The following is a 15,552-nucleotide window of genomic DNA, read 5'->3' as shown; positions in this document are numbered from 1 at the left end:
CAGGGTGGTGAAATGAATACTGAATGCTTTTTTCAAACTTGGTTCTATGAATATCAAGTTGTTAGGCTTATCCAGTGGCAGACACAGGCTTAGAACTTGATCCTGGGTTCAGGGCAGTGTTTCTACTACATACATAAATAATCAGGTGCAGGTGTAGAGACTCACAAAGTATATCTCCATCATGTTGTCTTTCTTCTCAAAATATCTACCAAAGAATGAAAATACAACTGTTCAAAGGCTTTCACATAGCATGCTGTTATTTGTCATATTATTTGACATTGTTCCTGTGGGAACATTGCTGTTTGTGTAATGAGAAGGAAAATATGTGAAAGTCCTCCTTATGAGGAAAACCTGGAATCAGGAACTCATAAGTGAATCAATACCATTGACTGTTCTGATTTTTTTGCCACTAGATGTCAACATAAGTCTTTTCCTCATGTCTGCAATAAACTACTTTCCCTAGAAGTTTGGTTATTTTATCATGTCATAATTATGCCCATATCCTGCAGTATTACATATGCATACACTGTATCTGTTTAGCAAAGGGAGAATAATTCTGATATGGGACAAGCATGAATGCCATATTCTATTGAGAACATGCAATAAGACCTTTTACTGTGTGTAGGTATAGGTGTATAAAATACAGCCAAAGACAGGTTTTCATCTGCAAGCAAAACAATTGGTTTTAGTTGGGTCAAAAGGGAGTTAGACTCAATGAAGTCAAGAGGACTAAAATTTAAAGGCTGCTAAAGAGAAAAAAGAGCAACAGCACTGTAATAAAATTGCATTTTATATCACAAATACCTGTCTGTTTGAGCATTAATCCAATGCAGAGAAAGTCACCATACTTATGTTATTGCTGTTACCAAGACAACACTTAAATTACTACAACAATGATCCTTACATGACTTGGAATGGAATCCTGAGACCCCTGCAAATAACCATGATTTTCATTATTTTCACTTTTAACCTAGATTATGGTTGCCAAAGAGCTTATTTGTCACAGAGAAGCCAGAAAATCTAAAGAAGAACAAGCAATAAAGGAATAAACTCAAAAACTTTAAGACTGTATGAGGAACAGAAAAGAATAATAACAAGCAACTAGACCCTGAGATATCTTGTTACCTAGCACAGACCTTCCCTATCCTTTCCAGTCTGATCTGGTCAACACTTGTAAGTAACTCTGAATACTGAACACAGGTTTATTACCCTCTGGTTCTTACAAAAGCTTTAGGCTTGTGTATTCACAAATTTTACGCACAAAAAGCACTTTCATCTTCAAATGATCATCATCACACTGTATCGGCCATTTATCATATATATGGTCTTTTGGATGCATACAACAATGCATAATAATTATCTGTGAATGTCTTTTGTTGCTTTTCTCAATTCCTCCAATGCTGCGTTATTCAGAGAATGCTAGCTTCATTGAGTGAATGGCTGTCATTAAAATCACAACAGAAGCCTCTCACCGGGTGCGAGATTAGAACCATTTACACTGTCTCCAGGCTCTGCCTGTAGGGGCCTTGCTGTTGTGGTAAACAATGTTTTAACTCCATGACTGCAGCAGACACTTTGGAAGTTTAAGGTGACACTCTAGCTTGCTTTCTCCCATTGCTGTACACTTAAAATTAACATTGATAAAAAGTAGGGTGACCATACATCCTCTTTTTCCCGGACATGTCCTCGTTTAGAGACGCATGTTTTAGGTCCCAAAACGAGGACATGTCCAGGAAAAAGAGGACATATGGTCACCCTATAAAAAGGGACAATATGTTCCCAAGTCTTCAACTCCAAGAACACTATTATGTTGAGAGGTCAATGAATGCTACTATCTTTGTTCCAGTCAAAATACATTTTCTGCACCTATTATGATTAAATATAGAGATTGTTAGGAGACACTCCAGGTTGTTCAATAAGAAAATGGACTAAGGAGAAGTGGATGTACCAAATATTTGTAAATCTGTGTTTCAGGGTCCACTAAAGTGTGCTCGACACCTCGTCTAAACAGAAGCTCAGATGTCATTTTCAGGTGCTGCCTTTCCCCCTAATCTCATGAAAACGAATTTCTGCATCCAATCAGATGTACATACCATATGACATAAAGTTTGAAAATATTTTTTACAGACAGTAGCCCAGGGTTAGAGGTTTTTTTTGTTGTTGAAAATATTTAGCTAATGCCATGTAATAATTCAAATTCCCTCTGCCTTTTAAGATGTGTATGTATTCTTTGCACAAAACCGATAACGTTACACATGCATCTAATTAAACCGTTGATTTGGGATCTGCATTGCACAGTTGTATACATTTTGTGTATTAACTATCAAATCTGCAATTGAAAATTTAACAAATTTAACCTTTTGATAGGCAAGCGCATTCCTTGCAGGGAAGATGATCTCATCTGGTCACGTGACTAAAATCCAGCTGGCTGGTTGCTGTGGTGGCGTTTCGATGATCCAGAGTGTGACCTGGGCAGTCGAATCGGAGGGACCGACAGCCATTTTACAGTTATAGCTGCGTAGATTATTAGTGTACAAAAATATAATAGAATTCCTACAGCGAATATGGGACAGTGTGGCATTACCTCCTCGAAGACGGTTTTGGTCTTCCTTAACCTAATTTTTTGGGTAAGCAAAGAGGGCGACTGCAGTTAGCCGCGTTGTTTGGGAATGCGATGGTTTCTACGCAGTAAATATAGCCACTAGCGAGCTAGCCTGCTGGGTCGTCATGAATAGGGCCTAAAGAAATGTAACCGGTGCCGGGACTAGCCATTGTTGTAGACTGCGATGCATGCAGTGTGGTTAGAGATGTGTTGCTAATTAAATTGCAAGCTGCTGTTCTACGACGAACAGATCTGAATCGGCGTTAGCGCCCTATGTAGCTAGCTAGCGATTAGACACGCAAAGTGCAGACCGTCCTGTGATGCCGATTAGCCAGCCTGCTAGCTAACCAGCTGTCTTGCCCGTCTTGACAGCTGAACTCATAACGTTAACGTTATTGCGACACGCTTTGCATTCTTTGTCCACAGCTGATTTGTGGATAGTAAGCAATCAACATTGGGCAGGCATGCGAATAGACAAATTAATTTATTTATGCTACTGCCTTGTTTTGCAAATAAGCCTGGTTCAGTGATCGTTCAATGTCGATGGCTGCTAAGTGGTAGCCCTATAGCTCCATAGGTCGCCTTTGTATAAAACTTGCTAGGAGGCATGTTTGCCAGCTAGCGCTATTGCTTAATCAATTGAACATTATTCTGTGAATTCGTGCGTTCACAATGGGCGTACACTTTACAAGGCATTTGCACTGTGCTGGTTTGCTTTGTATACTATTGCAGCAAGAAAGAATCAACTAGATACCGTAAGCTAACATTTGCAACACTTTTGTCAGGCAACTGCGTCGCGGCTGATTCTAGCTAGCATTCCTATAACGTTAGCAAACGGTCGCCTAATCAAAAATGCTAGAAGTCTCTTCGTTGGCTAGCGTTAGCTGGCTGCACATGTTTACACCGCTCGACACATTTAATTGTATACGTTAAGTATGTATCTGGTTAGCTGGATGGATAGATGCAAAATTATAGACAAGCTAGGTAGCTAGCGCAAACTGAAATAAAAATCAGTCACATCAGTCGTTTTTTTTCTGAACAGATATAAACAGCATGGGAAAGTAAACAGTTGTGTTTTGTTTGCATAATTGGTGTTGAAGTGTAACACCATGAAGTTGAGTTCAGCTGATAAAATGTTATATGCTGCATTGTCTTAAATGCATGCTGCTTTGTGCAGAGCAGTTATTGTGATGCAGAAAGGGATCCGTGGGCGACCTCTATGAGGAGGAAACATTGGCGCATCATTTCTTCAAAACCAAGCTTCGCATCACATATCATTGGTATTAACGTTATGAACGTGAAACTGTCCAATTTATCTGTAGAACGGCTGCTATGCCCCTTTCATTACACAAGTTATACACAAGGTATAGTTAACGTTAGAGAGTGCCATAGCTGAAAACAAGAAGTTGGTTGCTGGGAGGAATTTAAAAGCACAGCAAAAAAAATGTTCTCGCCTGAAATTGTATAAATATAGAACAAGCTCGACCAATGAAAGTAGAATAGAGACTGCAGTTTTTAAAGCAAACCAGCGACTTGATGAGCAGCATTAATAACGGCACTATTGGGCATATTCTGGCATAGAGTATTGCTTTTCATAAACCCTTTCAGCAAACTTATGTGTGCTTTAATGAAGATACTTGTTAATGTGCGACCATTCTCTGCATGGGCACTTTAAGAAGTCCATACTCTCTCAGCATACTGTATTGCTCTGTAAGCCAGTTTCTTCTGTTGCTTTTAGTGACTGCCAGTCAGAAGTTGGTTGTCAGTAATCATTTCCACAAAGGGTGGTTTTCACTGGTCAGCTGACTTACAGCATCCATGGCTTCATGTACTTCAGTGTATGTACATTTCAGTATTGCCAAAATACCCGAATATGAGTTCAGTTTATATTGAATTAGGACAAAACACAAGTGTTTTCTTAGCAGTTCCCCTTATTTATAGTGTCAAATGTTCTTGTTTGCAAATTGTAGACTGTGGAGCAACAGAAACATTGCTGTCTGATTAGATATCTGATTTCCGATTAGATATCTGACAAGATATCTGTTAACATTTATAACAATTAATGGTTATGGTCATAAATGTTTTCCAAACATTGAAAATGTAGGTTCTGAAACATCTTTCTCTCGGTTCACTCCCTGGACCTGTGCTTTGTGTCTCCGTAGTAGATTTGTGGGGAAAGAGATTTTGGCAAAATGGGTTTGGGGGTCGATAAGGCTTTTCCCCTATTGTCTGGGGGGGGGGGGGGGGGGGGGTCCCACAGGGGAAAAGCAGCCCTTTTAAGCACTGGGCCATGTCTGTCTTTCACCACTGTACCGACGGCCTTTGGAGAAAATCTAATTATCATTTCATTTAAACAATAGGGCGTAGCTGTGGCTACTGTTAGTGTGTGCTAATGAGCAGGATGTGTGCCTGGGTCAAAATCAAGTGGAGATTCTGTTTCCTGATGTTTACTCTCTCAGAAAATTCCAAGGAACCCTTTTCTTTGTTTTTATTAGTGTTTTCCATCCTAATGTAGTGTAGTCTGTAGTTGATTGCTCCTCATGGTCCTGAATGTTTTGCCTGATTTTTGGTTTAATCTATTACCTCCTTTAATTTCTTTAAAAAAATACTTTTCTGTCTCTTTTTGTATGGTAATAAGAGTTTATATTATCCCTTTATGTCTACTGTCAGAATCTCAGAATGATAGAATCTTGACAAATGTTGTAAAAGTAGAAATGTCAAATATATTTGCCTTTAATTTGACATTTAGTAAAAAAAAAAAAAGACACGCAACCAACCTTGAAAAAAATAAGAGCTGACCCAGTTTGAACCGAGGCTTGAGTGCGTCTCAGACAGGAAACAGTAGAGTCCGTTCTGAGAGTAGAGATACATGTCTGAATGGCTGATGGCTATCTTTATGTTAATTGGCTTGTTTTTCACCGGCTCTGCTATCTTGCAGCTAAATTCCTGCATAATATACTAAATACTTAAGTCATGAGCTTGTTGGCCAGCTAATCAGCTGAAAAACTGACCATTGGACACATGATACCCAGTGATGGCTAACAGCCAATGAATACACACAATTTGTTTGCATTTCAATGGCTAGCTGGCTTTCATACATTACCCCCAAACAGAGAACTTGAAAAACACAAAGGAAACATACATAGATGTAAGGCAGGGCCATGCAGCTCCATTCTGGGAGGGCTGCAATCCCAAAGTGTTTCTGGCTCTCTGTAAAGCAGTAGAATTGATTCAGTCAGCACAGTGATGAGTTTAATGAGGGGGGTAAGTGCTTGGCTGGAGCAGGCTGCAGACATTGTGGCCCATGGTGCCCTGGCCTACCTAGAAGACAGCTGTATGTCCTATATTCCCTATTTTGGTTTGGTCTATTCTTCATCATAAACCAGGTGTTCATGAGTCACCCTTGGGGCATTGCATAGGCCAAGTCATATCCTTGTGTTATTTGCTATGACATAAAATTACGGCCCACACAATATTTTAAATAGGGATGTCAAAACCACTTGCAAGACAACATAATGTTTACCAAATGCAGAAAAAAATCCCAGAAAACAGCTTATGAGGAGGGGCCCCAAGGTGTGTGACTGACTCAACAACAATCAAAATATTAAAATAATATTAAAATGTAAGCGGGGGGTGTAGACAGCCAAAGGTTAACAGCCGGACCTTTTCCAGATGGAGGTGCTTTGGCACGTGACATCGGTGGACAGGCCGATGTTGGGTAGCCCCAGGGCGGATCTCTCTGATGGGAGCTGAATTGGATTTTGACGCCATTGTTCTCTGGTTCTCCCTCCACAGGCAGCAGCTGGCATCCTGTGCTATGTGGGAGCCTACGTTTTCATCACGTATGACGACTACGATCATTTCTTCGAGGACGTGTACACGCTGATCCCCGCCGTGATCATCATCGCCGTCGGGACCCTCCTGTTCATTATCGGCCTGATCGGGTGCTGCGCCACAATACGAGAAAGCCGCTGCGGGCTGGCAACTGTGAGTGCACTGCGGTTTCTGTATGGAGCATTAAACGGGGTATAGTGGTTAAAGAGCTGAGTCTGAATGCTATAAAATCAGAGGGAAATTTATAAGACCCATATGTCCATTGCTGTGCTTTTCAAAAGTGTGCTAACAGCAGTAATGTCTTTGGCTTGCTGTCGTCATTTTATGGATTTATTAATTTGTTCTCTCTCTTCGCCTTGCAGTTTGTCATCATTCTTATGCTGGTGTTCGTCACGGAAGTAGTTGTGGTGGTACTTGGTTATATTTACAGAGCAAAGGTGAGTTCCAGCTCTTTCTGTAAATATTTAGAAAGGGTGAGCTCCTTCTTTAAGAATTTCAGCTGAGCGCTTGCTATGCAGTTTAAATAAAAAAAAAAATAAATAAATAAAACAAAAATTTCAGGTTTTGTTGCGAGATGAACAGGTATCTGACTGTTGAAACATACATTTTCAAAGGGATAAAATGCTGAACGAAGTGAGAATACATGAACCTTGTTCACGTGTAATTCCTTTGTGTGACTCAAGGTATCGAGTCTTACGACAACAGTGCACTATGTATACAGAGCCTGGCCAGTATGTCTCAATGTCTGAAATTCTATCATTTGCAAATATTTGGGCTACAGAGTCTCCAGGATCTGGTGCAGTCTTTCTGCAGCGGGATTCCAGCCTTATACTAATTTGTAGGGTATTTATCCAGTGATTCCATAGACTACATTCAGATTATATGGAATTGTGCCTGATACCATTGAGGCCTGCAGTTTTATTATTCGGTTGCATACATGATAAATTAAAGTGTCTGTTATTTTGAAGTGTTGTGTTTTACTTACCATCAATAGCATGAATACTTAATCGCATTGTGGTGACAAGAAAAAAATTGTGTTTTGTTTCACGTTGCCCACTTTGTGTTAGCTGGGTTTATGCTAAACCTCAGTGCCAAACAGAGATAGAACAGATGTGTTCATATAGTAATGATGTGAGAAATTCCCAGAGAAAGAGATTTGCGGCTGGTTTTGCAGGTGGAAGATGAGGTTGATCACTCCATCCAGAAGGTGTACAATGAATACAACGGCACAAACACAGATGCTCCCAGCCGCGCCATCGACTATGTACAGAGGCAGGTGAGTCCTGGAGGTGTCCCAAAGCTTTATCCAGTCCAGATAGGCATCTTTTATTCAAATGTTTCTGTGAGCGTTGACACGGTAAGGGATGCAGCATGGATTTCCTGGTTGGTTTCCACGTTTTACAGTATCTTTCTGTTCACAGCTCCACTGCTGTGGGATTCACAACTACTCTGACTGGAAGAACACCCGCTGGTTCAAGGAGTCCCGAAACAACAGCGTCCCGGTGAGCTGCTGTAAGCCCAGTGTCACCAACTGCACCGGATCCCTCGCCCATCCAGGGGATCTGTACCAAGAGGTGAGAGAAACGGGGGTCTTAAAGGACACTACTACCATTGTAGAAGGCCAATCCATGTGTCAGGGAAGCAGACAGTCAGTCATTTAATCAGTCAGTATACTATGTAGCTATGTTCTTTGAGGAATTGTCATAGAGCTGTTTAGAGAGCTTTACTGACACAGTACTGGTTGTAGCAGATACAGCATGAAGTTGTCGGTGCAAATGTTGGTGTAGATGTAGGGTCTTAATGGTGTCTGGCAACATGGGAGTATTCTTGAATTGATTCTTAACTGGCTGGTATCATGTTTCATATCATACTGTACTCCGTGTATCGATAAATGTGTTGAAATCGCTCTGCATAGGAGTGTCTTCTAAGTGACGATAATGAATCCCTCCTGAGCCAGAAAATTCATACGCGTATTGAAAGGTGAACATCCCAACAGTGCAGATACACATACTGTGTTACAAGAATCTCAGTATTCCGTCATTGCCAGGGAAGGGTGTGTATGGTGTGTGTGCGCACACACACACACACACACACCCACACCTGCGTCAGTCATCCACCTAATGCAGGGCGGGGTATCCTGAAGAGGAGGGGCTTATCATAGCTGCATTCAGTCTGCCCATACAGAGAACAATGTCCTTACCAGCACTTTTGTTCTGTGCTCTATAGGAGGGGGAAAATATCAGAGATGAGAGATAATGATCTGGCCTGTTCAGTATCATTGTATTTTTCACGTTGCTGTTTTTCTCCTCTGTCTGATTTTAAAGTTGTGCCCTCTGAGAAATGTAGCCTTGTTTAGCCTTGTTGAAAATGTCAGTTTTCGGTTTGTGCGTAGAGAATGATGAAAATAGCATCCAAAAAGTAAAAATGGCAGCTAAGTCTGTTAGAAAAAATGAGGGACTACTCATTGTGGTTGCCATTGTACTAAATAAGTGTACTATAGTGAACCTAATAAAGTCACAGGAACAGCAGCACATATATAACACAACCAACCACATCTGAACACGCGTCTGTCCATCACACGTTTCTGTAATTACTAATGTTCTCTAAAACACTGCAGTGCTACAGGAATTTCATAGGTGCAACACAACATACCCTACAGCAATACAGAGACCACACAAGTAAAGGCAAGACTTCAGTTAGACTTATAGTAAATTAGAATGGCATGTACATACAAAATCATAGTCTGTTTATCACCCTGAGAATCTATTTAAAATGTTTGCTTGATAAAATGTTTATCTTGATTCCTGATGTGTTCAGTACATCAGTCCAGGTACTGAGGTTATGTTGAGTTCAGTGGGCTGGAGATGCAAATGAAACCTTGGTTGTTTGAAATTCTGAATCTCCTGATCTTTTTGCAGGGTTGTGAAGCTCTTGTAGTGAAGAAACTGAAGGAGATTATGATGTATGTCATCTGGGCTGCACTGACATTTGCTGCGATACAGGTAAAAAAAAACATATTTTTAAAACCTGAATGCAAATCGTACATAGGTGAGTTAAAGCCCCCAAAGTATTAGTCAAATTGTTAATTTGGTCATTTATTTCCAAATTTGTTACATATATATCTATTGCTGTGCCAGTAATTTATTTGAACACTCATTAAAATGTATCCAGTTCAGTTGTGCATCTGCTGTAAATAATGGTATTACTTCCAGCTGCTTTAACACTGAGATGTTCTTTAATGATTTGATGTATACTGTTTCTCTTCTCTGTTTCTCTCCAGTCTGTTATAATGCCACTGAGGTAGTGGCATAGATGCTATTGTCAGCTTTTTGATATCTGTGAGAGTTTTCAGCCATTCTTAGCAACTTGCTCACTGTAGGGGTTTTTACGTTCATTTTACGTTTACGTTTTTGTCCTTTATCAGATGGTTTTTTCCAGAGACTTTCAAAGTGCGAGTATGAAGTGCACCTAATGACATGGCATGAAAGTTATCAGCCACTCTTTGCAACTTTTTCACTGACTGGGACTCAGACTGTCTCAGACACTTTTTTTCTGGGAAGCAACTTGTGACAATTCCAGCAGCTTTTCAGTATCATTGTGGAGACTTGACTTAAACACTGTCTGAACCCTGTGGTCCAGGCTCTGCCTTTTCCACAACTCCAAATTGACATTGTGTGTGTAGTTACTGGATGATAGAGCTGAAGTTGTGTCATCACACTGTGACATCACAATGTATACACAACAACACACATTCACATGATGTGACCTTCAGTTGAGTATCTGGTGGAATGTTGGCGGGGGGGAGCAGAGATGCTCTAATCTTGAGCAGCCTAGGGATTTCCACGTGAGAGCTTCAGCGCTGACCTGATTGTGTCAGGTCTTCGGTCTGCATTACAGCAGCACTCTAAGGAGTAAGCACGGCACAAGGTACTGTTCAGAGACACTGCATGTCGAGGCAGTCAGAGAGGCCGAGCATTGCCATGCGGTAAAGCAGGAATGGCAAGTGTTTTCCAGTAACTGGGGGCGACCGTGAACAGGGGGTGTGGATAGTGTGTCTGCAGCTAGTTTCCTTCCTTGGTTCGAAATGTAAGTTCACAGCTCTGAATTATTTACCCTGCTTAATGTGACACATGCAACCCCTCTGCAAATGTTAGCTTCCTGTTTTTGGGTCTTCTTGACATCACAGACCTCCAAGTACTCTTAAGGGGTTAACTGTGGGCTCTAGCTGGTAACAGTAACCGTGTACCTGCGTGTTACATCGGCTCTGGGGCAGAGTGAGGCTTTTCTGTGTGTGATGTTTTGCTTTGTTTCTTTTGTGAGTTAAAGCAGCTGCTAGGCCCTCTCATGGGCTTTTTGGATGAAGACATTTTCTTCCTATGTGAAGTTTCTTTGCAGTATCAGTACAGTTCCCCTTTGCTCTCATTTTCATGCTGTAGTCAGCTGCCACTGTGCTGACAGTGCTATCTCTAATAACAAAACTTGTCTGTTTGTGTGTGTGTATGTGTGTGTGTGACAGAGATAGAGACTGAGAATAGTCAATGTATTGTTGTGGCTTTTGAATTATGTTCATAACATCATCTATAAAACTTACACATTTTCATTTTTAAAACTTTGCTTTTAACTTTTATTGGTGGTATATTCCAGGAGGGCCAAATAGTTCACAGTGTGTGAGGGTAGGTGGAATGAAATGGACCAGGTTGTGTGAGTCTGCCAATAAATTAAGACAGTGTCTTTTTTTTCCATAATGAAACATTATCTGCTTCGTTTTCTCCATCTCACTCCTTCTGTGTGAGGGACAGTGGGAGGGCAGCAGTGTAAAGCATGTAACAGCAGACTTTCCCACAATCCTCCACTGGAGGGGTCATGTCTTCCATTGATTAATGTTGACAAAAAACTCCAGGACTTATTCTTAAAGGTCACAGTTTTATCACTAGATGGTGAAAAGCTGTAATAATAGGACACACAAAATTGCAGCCTCTGAATAGTATTTGTTCATTTTAATAATTGGTTACACTTCCGTCTTTTAGCCTGTGTGAGGTGTTGCTTAGAGACAGTCCGTGGCCAACATCTTTCGTGGGCTTTGTCCCCACAGAGTGACTTTGCAGTGATCCCACAGAACCGCTCTTTGCTCTGCTGACCTGCTTTAGCAGGTGGAGCCATGATGAGTGTCTCACACAGGGTGGCAGTGGGGCTGGCAGTTACGTGACAAAGCTGAAAACATGCAGATTTATAGTTCTGACTGTATTGTAGATATCTCTGGATGATAACCTGTGGCACAGAGGCTTAAGTTTGAGTCACATATTACAGCTCAGCCTACTCACGGACGAGGTTTTGCTGTTGGTGTATTTTAGGATAGTTTTACCAACTGAAATGCCCTTAGTGTTGTATCAGGTACATGTATGTTATGTAAAGCTGGCTATTGTTGTGGATTCTTTTACTTTGCGATGAGACATGAAGTCAGAAAAGCAGGCCTTATCACCCCGCCTGAATCAATCTCTCCCTCTCACCCTCTCCTTGTCTTTCTGTCTGTCGCCCCCTGTCTGCAGATGCTGGGAATGCTCTGTGCCTGCGTGGTGCTGTGCCGAAGGAGCAGAGACCCTGCCTACGAGCTGCTTGTTACCGGGGGAACCTATGCTTAAAGAGGGACTCACACACACACCCACGTACACACCCACACACATGCAGGAACATACACACACGCAAACACACACAGCAGGGCGTAGGATACTGTATGTATGGGAGAGTTCACAGGAGAGACACACACTGGCTTTGTTTTCCTGTAGTAAGCTGAAGCACGCCTTGCACAATTCAGGACTACTTAGAGTATCCACTGGTGATGGGTAAAGCGACAACTAAACTATTTATTTACTTGCTTTTTAGGGTTTGGTGTTTTAATTTAAAACTTTGTTTTGTTAAAATGCTATGAAATCCTGCTAGCCAAAGTCTAAAATTGGCAGTTTGTGTTATTAACTATGGTAAGATTTGGCTATTTTATGTAGCTGTTTTTTGTCCTTTATTGGGGCAGGGGAAGGTGACCATTAGGGACTCCTGCCAGAGATGGCGGCCTACTGTATGGAAGGATATTCAGAATGTATTCTTTCCTTGTGTGTCAGTTTGCACTGTGTCTAGGGCTCTGGAAATACTTTATATATATATTTAATCGCACATGTGAATGTGGGGGAGACAGGGATCCCCCATGTATGAGGTTACCTTGTGCAGCTACAGTTTTAGTTCTGACAGTCTTCTGCCCATCACTAGTCTTCATTTGAGAGTAGAAGTAATGCCACTTAACACAAAGACACAGGGTCCATCCAGGACCGTAAAGAAATGTCAGGTTCCAGTCACATGAATCCAAATTCAGTCAGACCAGTGGATCAAGTAACCTAAACAATACGTGAAACTGGTTTTTGGGAATGATCTGTATGCACTATATGTTCAATACTCAAATGTTTAGTTAATATTATTTAGTTTTTTTTTTCTGTTTTCCTTTTCTCTCTGTGTTTTGTGTCTGATGTCTAGTGTGCTGGTAAGACAAGTTGATTTGGGACATATGTAGCCATGTAGATAAACATCAAATGATAATGTAAAACCGAAATTTCATGTAAATAGGTTGAAACGAAAACTTTCATTGAAATAAATCAGTAAATTCCAAGTGAAAGGTTGTTTTTTGTGCACTTTTAAGGTAAATGTTTGCAGAATTCTTTTAGGTAAGAGCTACAACCCAGATCAGATCCTTTTTAGAAAACCTTTCAAAGCTTTAGCATAACAAAGTCAGAAAATCCCCAGTTTTGATACCGCTTGAAGAAACCATATTAACTAACAGTGCAACCTGCATAAGTGTGCTGATACTAATGCTAAATCTCATGCTGCAAGCTTGAACAGCCTTGTGTTTAATGCCCGAAATCAGTTATGCACCAGAAACTTAGAGGAAGTATTTTTTTTCATTCAGTAAAAGAAACAATCATTTGAAAAACTCACATCACAAATATACAGCCAGTAGTTTGTCATTTGTAGTTTGTCCAGGTTTGTGTAGATCCAGGAGGATGGCGCCATGTCACCGTGTCCCTTGTGGTTTGTAATGTAAGAGAAGTAAACATATCCACACATGGTTTATTAATTCCCCTGATGGAAAAAAACTCATAAAATGGCAAAATGTAACTCTTCTACCATGTGGGTCTTGGTCCGATTGTTTTATTTTAAGGTGGTTGGGTTAGGCATTTCCCATGTGTGGGGGGAATGTTCTGTAAATATGGTTGACTTGGGTAGACTCTGCTCACAAGGCTTGGCAGAACAGTATAGCTCAGTATGGGTCTGGTGTAAGCAGTGCCCCTGGTATCTGGGGCTGTGTTTAGATCAACCTCTTCTCCCCGGTGCTCTGTCTCAACTTGTCGTCCTAGCGAAGGTCTCATGTGATCCGTTTCCTGTCCTGGGGTAACGGGAAACCTGTGAACCAGTTGGATCAGGCTACACTGTCACCCAATGCAGCATGGGGACACTGTGACTTGAGCCACGTGTGCCCCAGCTGCTTGTGGTGACGTCTGACTCCCAGTCTGATCAGACAAGCAAGTCAAGAAAGAGGCTGAAATTTTAATCAGGGCATTGGAGTGTTATGAACACTTGTCTGTCACTCGTAGGGATTCCACGGACCTTGTAAATCCTGATCTTAGACATTTGAAATCTTTGAAATTAAATCCCTGAAAGCATTCAGAGGAAAAGTGCCAGCATCTATAAATGGAGAAAGATACATTTCATTCCTTTCTCATTTACACCAAGTGAAATTTGTCTTTCAGTTTTCATCTTTTTTGTTAGTGGTAAATGACATCTGCATAATGACGTAAGACTAGCAATGTCAGTTTTCCTATATTGCTGACAGATAGGGTAGATTGCAGGCTTATGCCGTATATCCAGTGTTAAATTTTGCAGGTGATTTCACTTCACAGTCATGACCATCTGTAGTTGTGTCTGCCCTTGGGTTAAAATAATTTGTGTGTCAAAATGCAGCTGGGTTTCATAGGAACTGTAGGTACTTGTAGCAATAAAAGTAACACTAGAACACTTTAGGTTAATCCTGAAAACAACACTGAAGAGTCATGGAAAATATAAATGCGATTTGAGTGGCCGAGGTCCTGTCGAATCCCTTTCCATTTGTAGCTAGGTGTCCCTTCTCAGTTTACAGGTGAGTACAACTACACGTCTAGCAAAACCCACAGCATTCAGTCACCATGGTCAACATTCCCAAAGTGAAAGAGTTAGTCATTTTATTGGTGCAACATTATGGCTGTCATTGATTCGGTAACGTAAAGATAGCTCTGAGCTCACTGTCCTCAGCAATGACAGATTCGGCTTTGTGTTCAGCAGTCATGCCTTGAAAAAACCCCTTTGGGACAGGGTGGACAGAGCAGGGATTATTAATAGATTTGTGAGTGTCTCTTGAGCTTATGTCAGTAAATACTGCTACTGACTGATGGTGATTGTGTCCTTGGTCATCACAGCACCTTTTTGGTAAGTTCAGCATTGTCATTGAAGGCCAGCCATCTCAGATACAGGCTTTCAGGAAAGGCTGGGGCAAGGGTTTGGACTAAAACTAAACTTTCAGAAAGAACCATAATCTGGTTACAGGTAAATTTTCTTACATTCTACTGTGATTTTTCTTGAGATAAAAACCCTTTTGAACTACTTTTAAAAGAGTTTTTTTTTTATCAATTTGCTTTTCATGTTTTTTGTATACGTTTACAATCAAATTGTCATTGCCTTCCACTGCACTGTTTCCAGGAGGAGGAGTAATAAAAAATGAACTTTAATTGTCTTAAACAATGAAAAATGAAAATCTAATCTATCTATGACAAAAAAGATGCCTTTACCCTTTGCTAAAGTTGATGGAATAACAATGAATGAAGTCCTGGAAATACATGGATAGGGATGTTACATATGTATGCGTGCAAGTGTGTGGGAGCTTTCTTCAGGGGCTTGGAATGAATTGCTCTAGAGTGTTAAAATATAATGGTAGGGCAGGTTTGTTTTATTGTTTTAATATCCCACACGAACCCAACACACCCACCTAAAATGACCCGGACTCAAGTTACCTCCATAGCCGACTTTAATACAATACACTTAAA

At 40.9% G+C, this 15,552-nt stretch overlaps 1 protein-coding gene across 1 annotated transcript; it reads left to right on the top strand.

Moving 5' to 3' along the window:
- Positions 1–2,434: 2,434 nt before the first annotated feature.
- LOC118787910 (tetraspanin-3) lies at positions 2,435–13,094 on the top strand. The gene is made up of 7 exons (XM_036543672.1): positions 2,435–2,627; positions 6,398–6,589; positions 6,799–6,873; positions 7,611–7,712; positions 7,858–8,010; positions 9,355–9,438; positions 11,983–13,094. The coding sequence occupies exons 1-7, from the start codon at positions 2,565–2,567 to the stop codon at positions 12,073–12,075; spliced, it is 762 nt and encodes a 253-aa protein (XP_036399565.1). The 5' UTR covers positions 2,435–2,564; the 3' UTR covers positions 12,076–13,094.
- Positions 13,095–15,552: the final 2,458 nt, after the last annotated feature.

This window comes from Megalops cyprinoides, chromosome 13 (genome assembly GCF_013368585.1).
Source record: "Megalops cyprinoides isolate fMegCyp1 chromosome 13, fMegCyp1.pri, whole genome shotgun sequence".
In the NCBI taxonomy this organism is placed as follows: domain Eukaryota; kingdom Metazoa; phylum Chordata; class Actinopteri; order Elopiformes; family Megalopidae; genus Megalops; species Megalops cyprinoides.
This window is presented reverse-complemented; position numbering and strand designations above follow the sequence as displayed.

Coding starts and splice junctions, on each gene's coding strand:
- LOC118787910 (XM_036543672.1), top strand. CDS start 2,565: ATGGGACAGTGTGGCATTACCTCCTCGAAGACGGTTTTGGTCTTCCTT. Junction 2,628..6,397: donor TCCTTAACCTAATTTTTTGG/GTAAGCAAAGAG, acceptor CTCCCTCCACAG/GCAGCAGCTGGCATCCTGTG. Junction 7,713..7,857: donor TCGACTATGTACAGAGGCAG/GTGAGTCCTGGA, acceptor TTCTGTTCACAG/CTCCACTGCTGTGGGATTCA.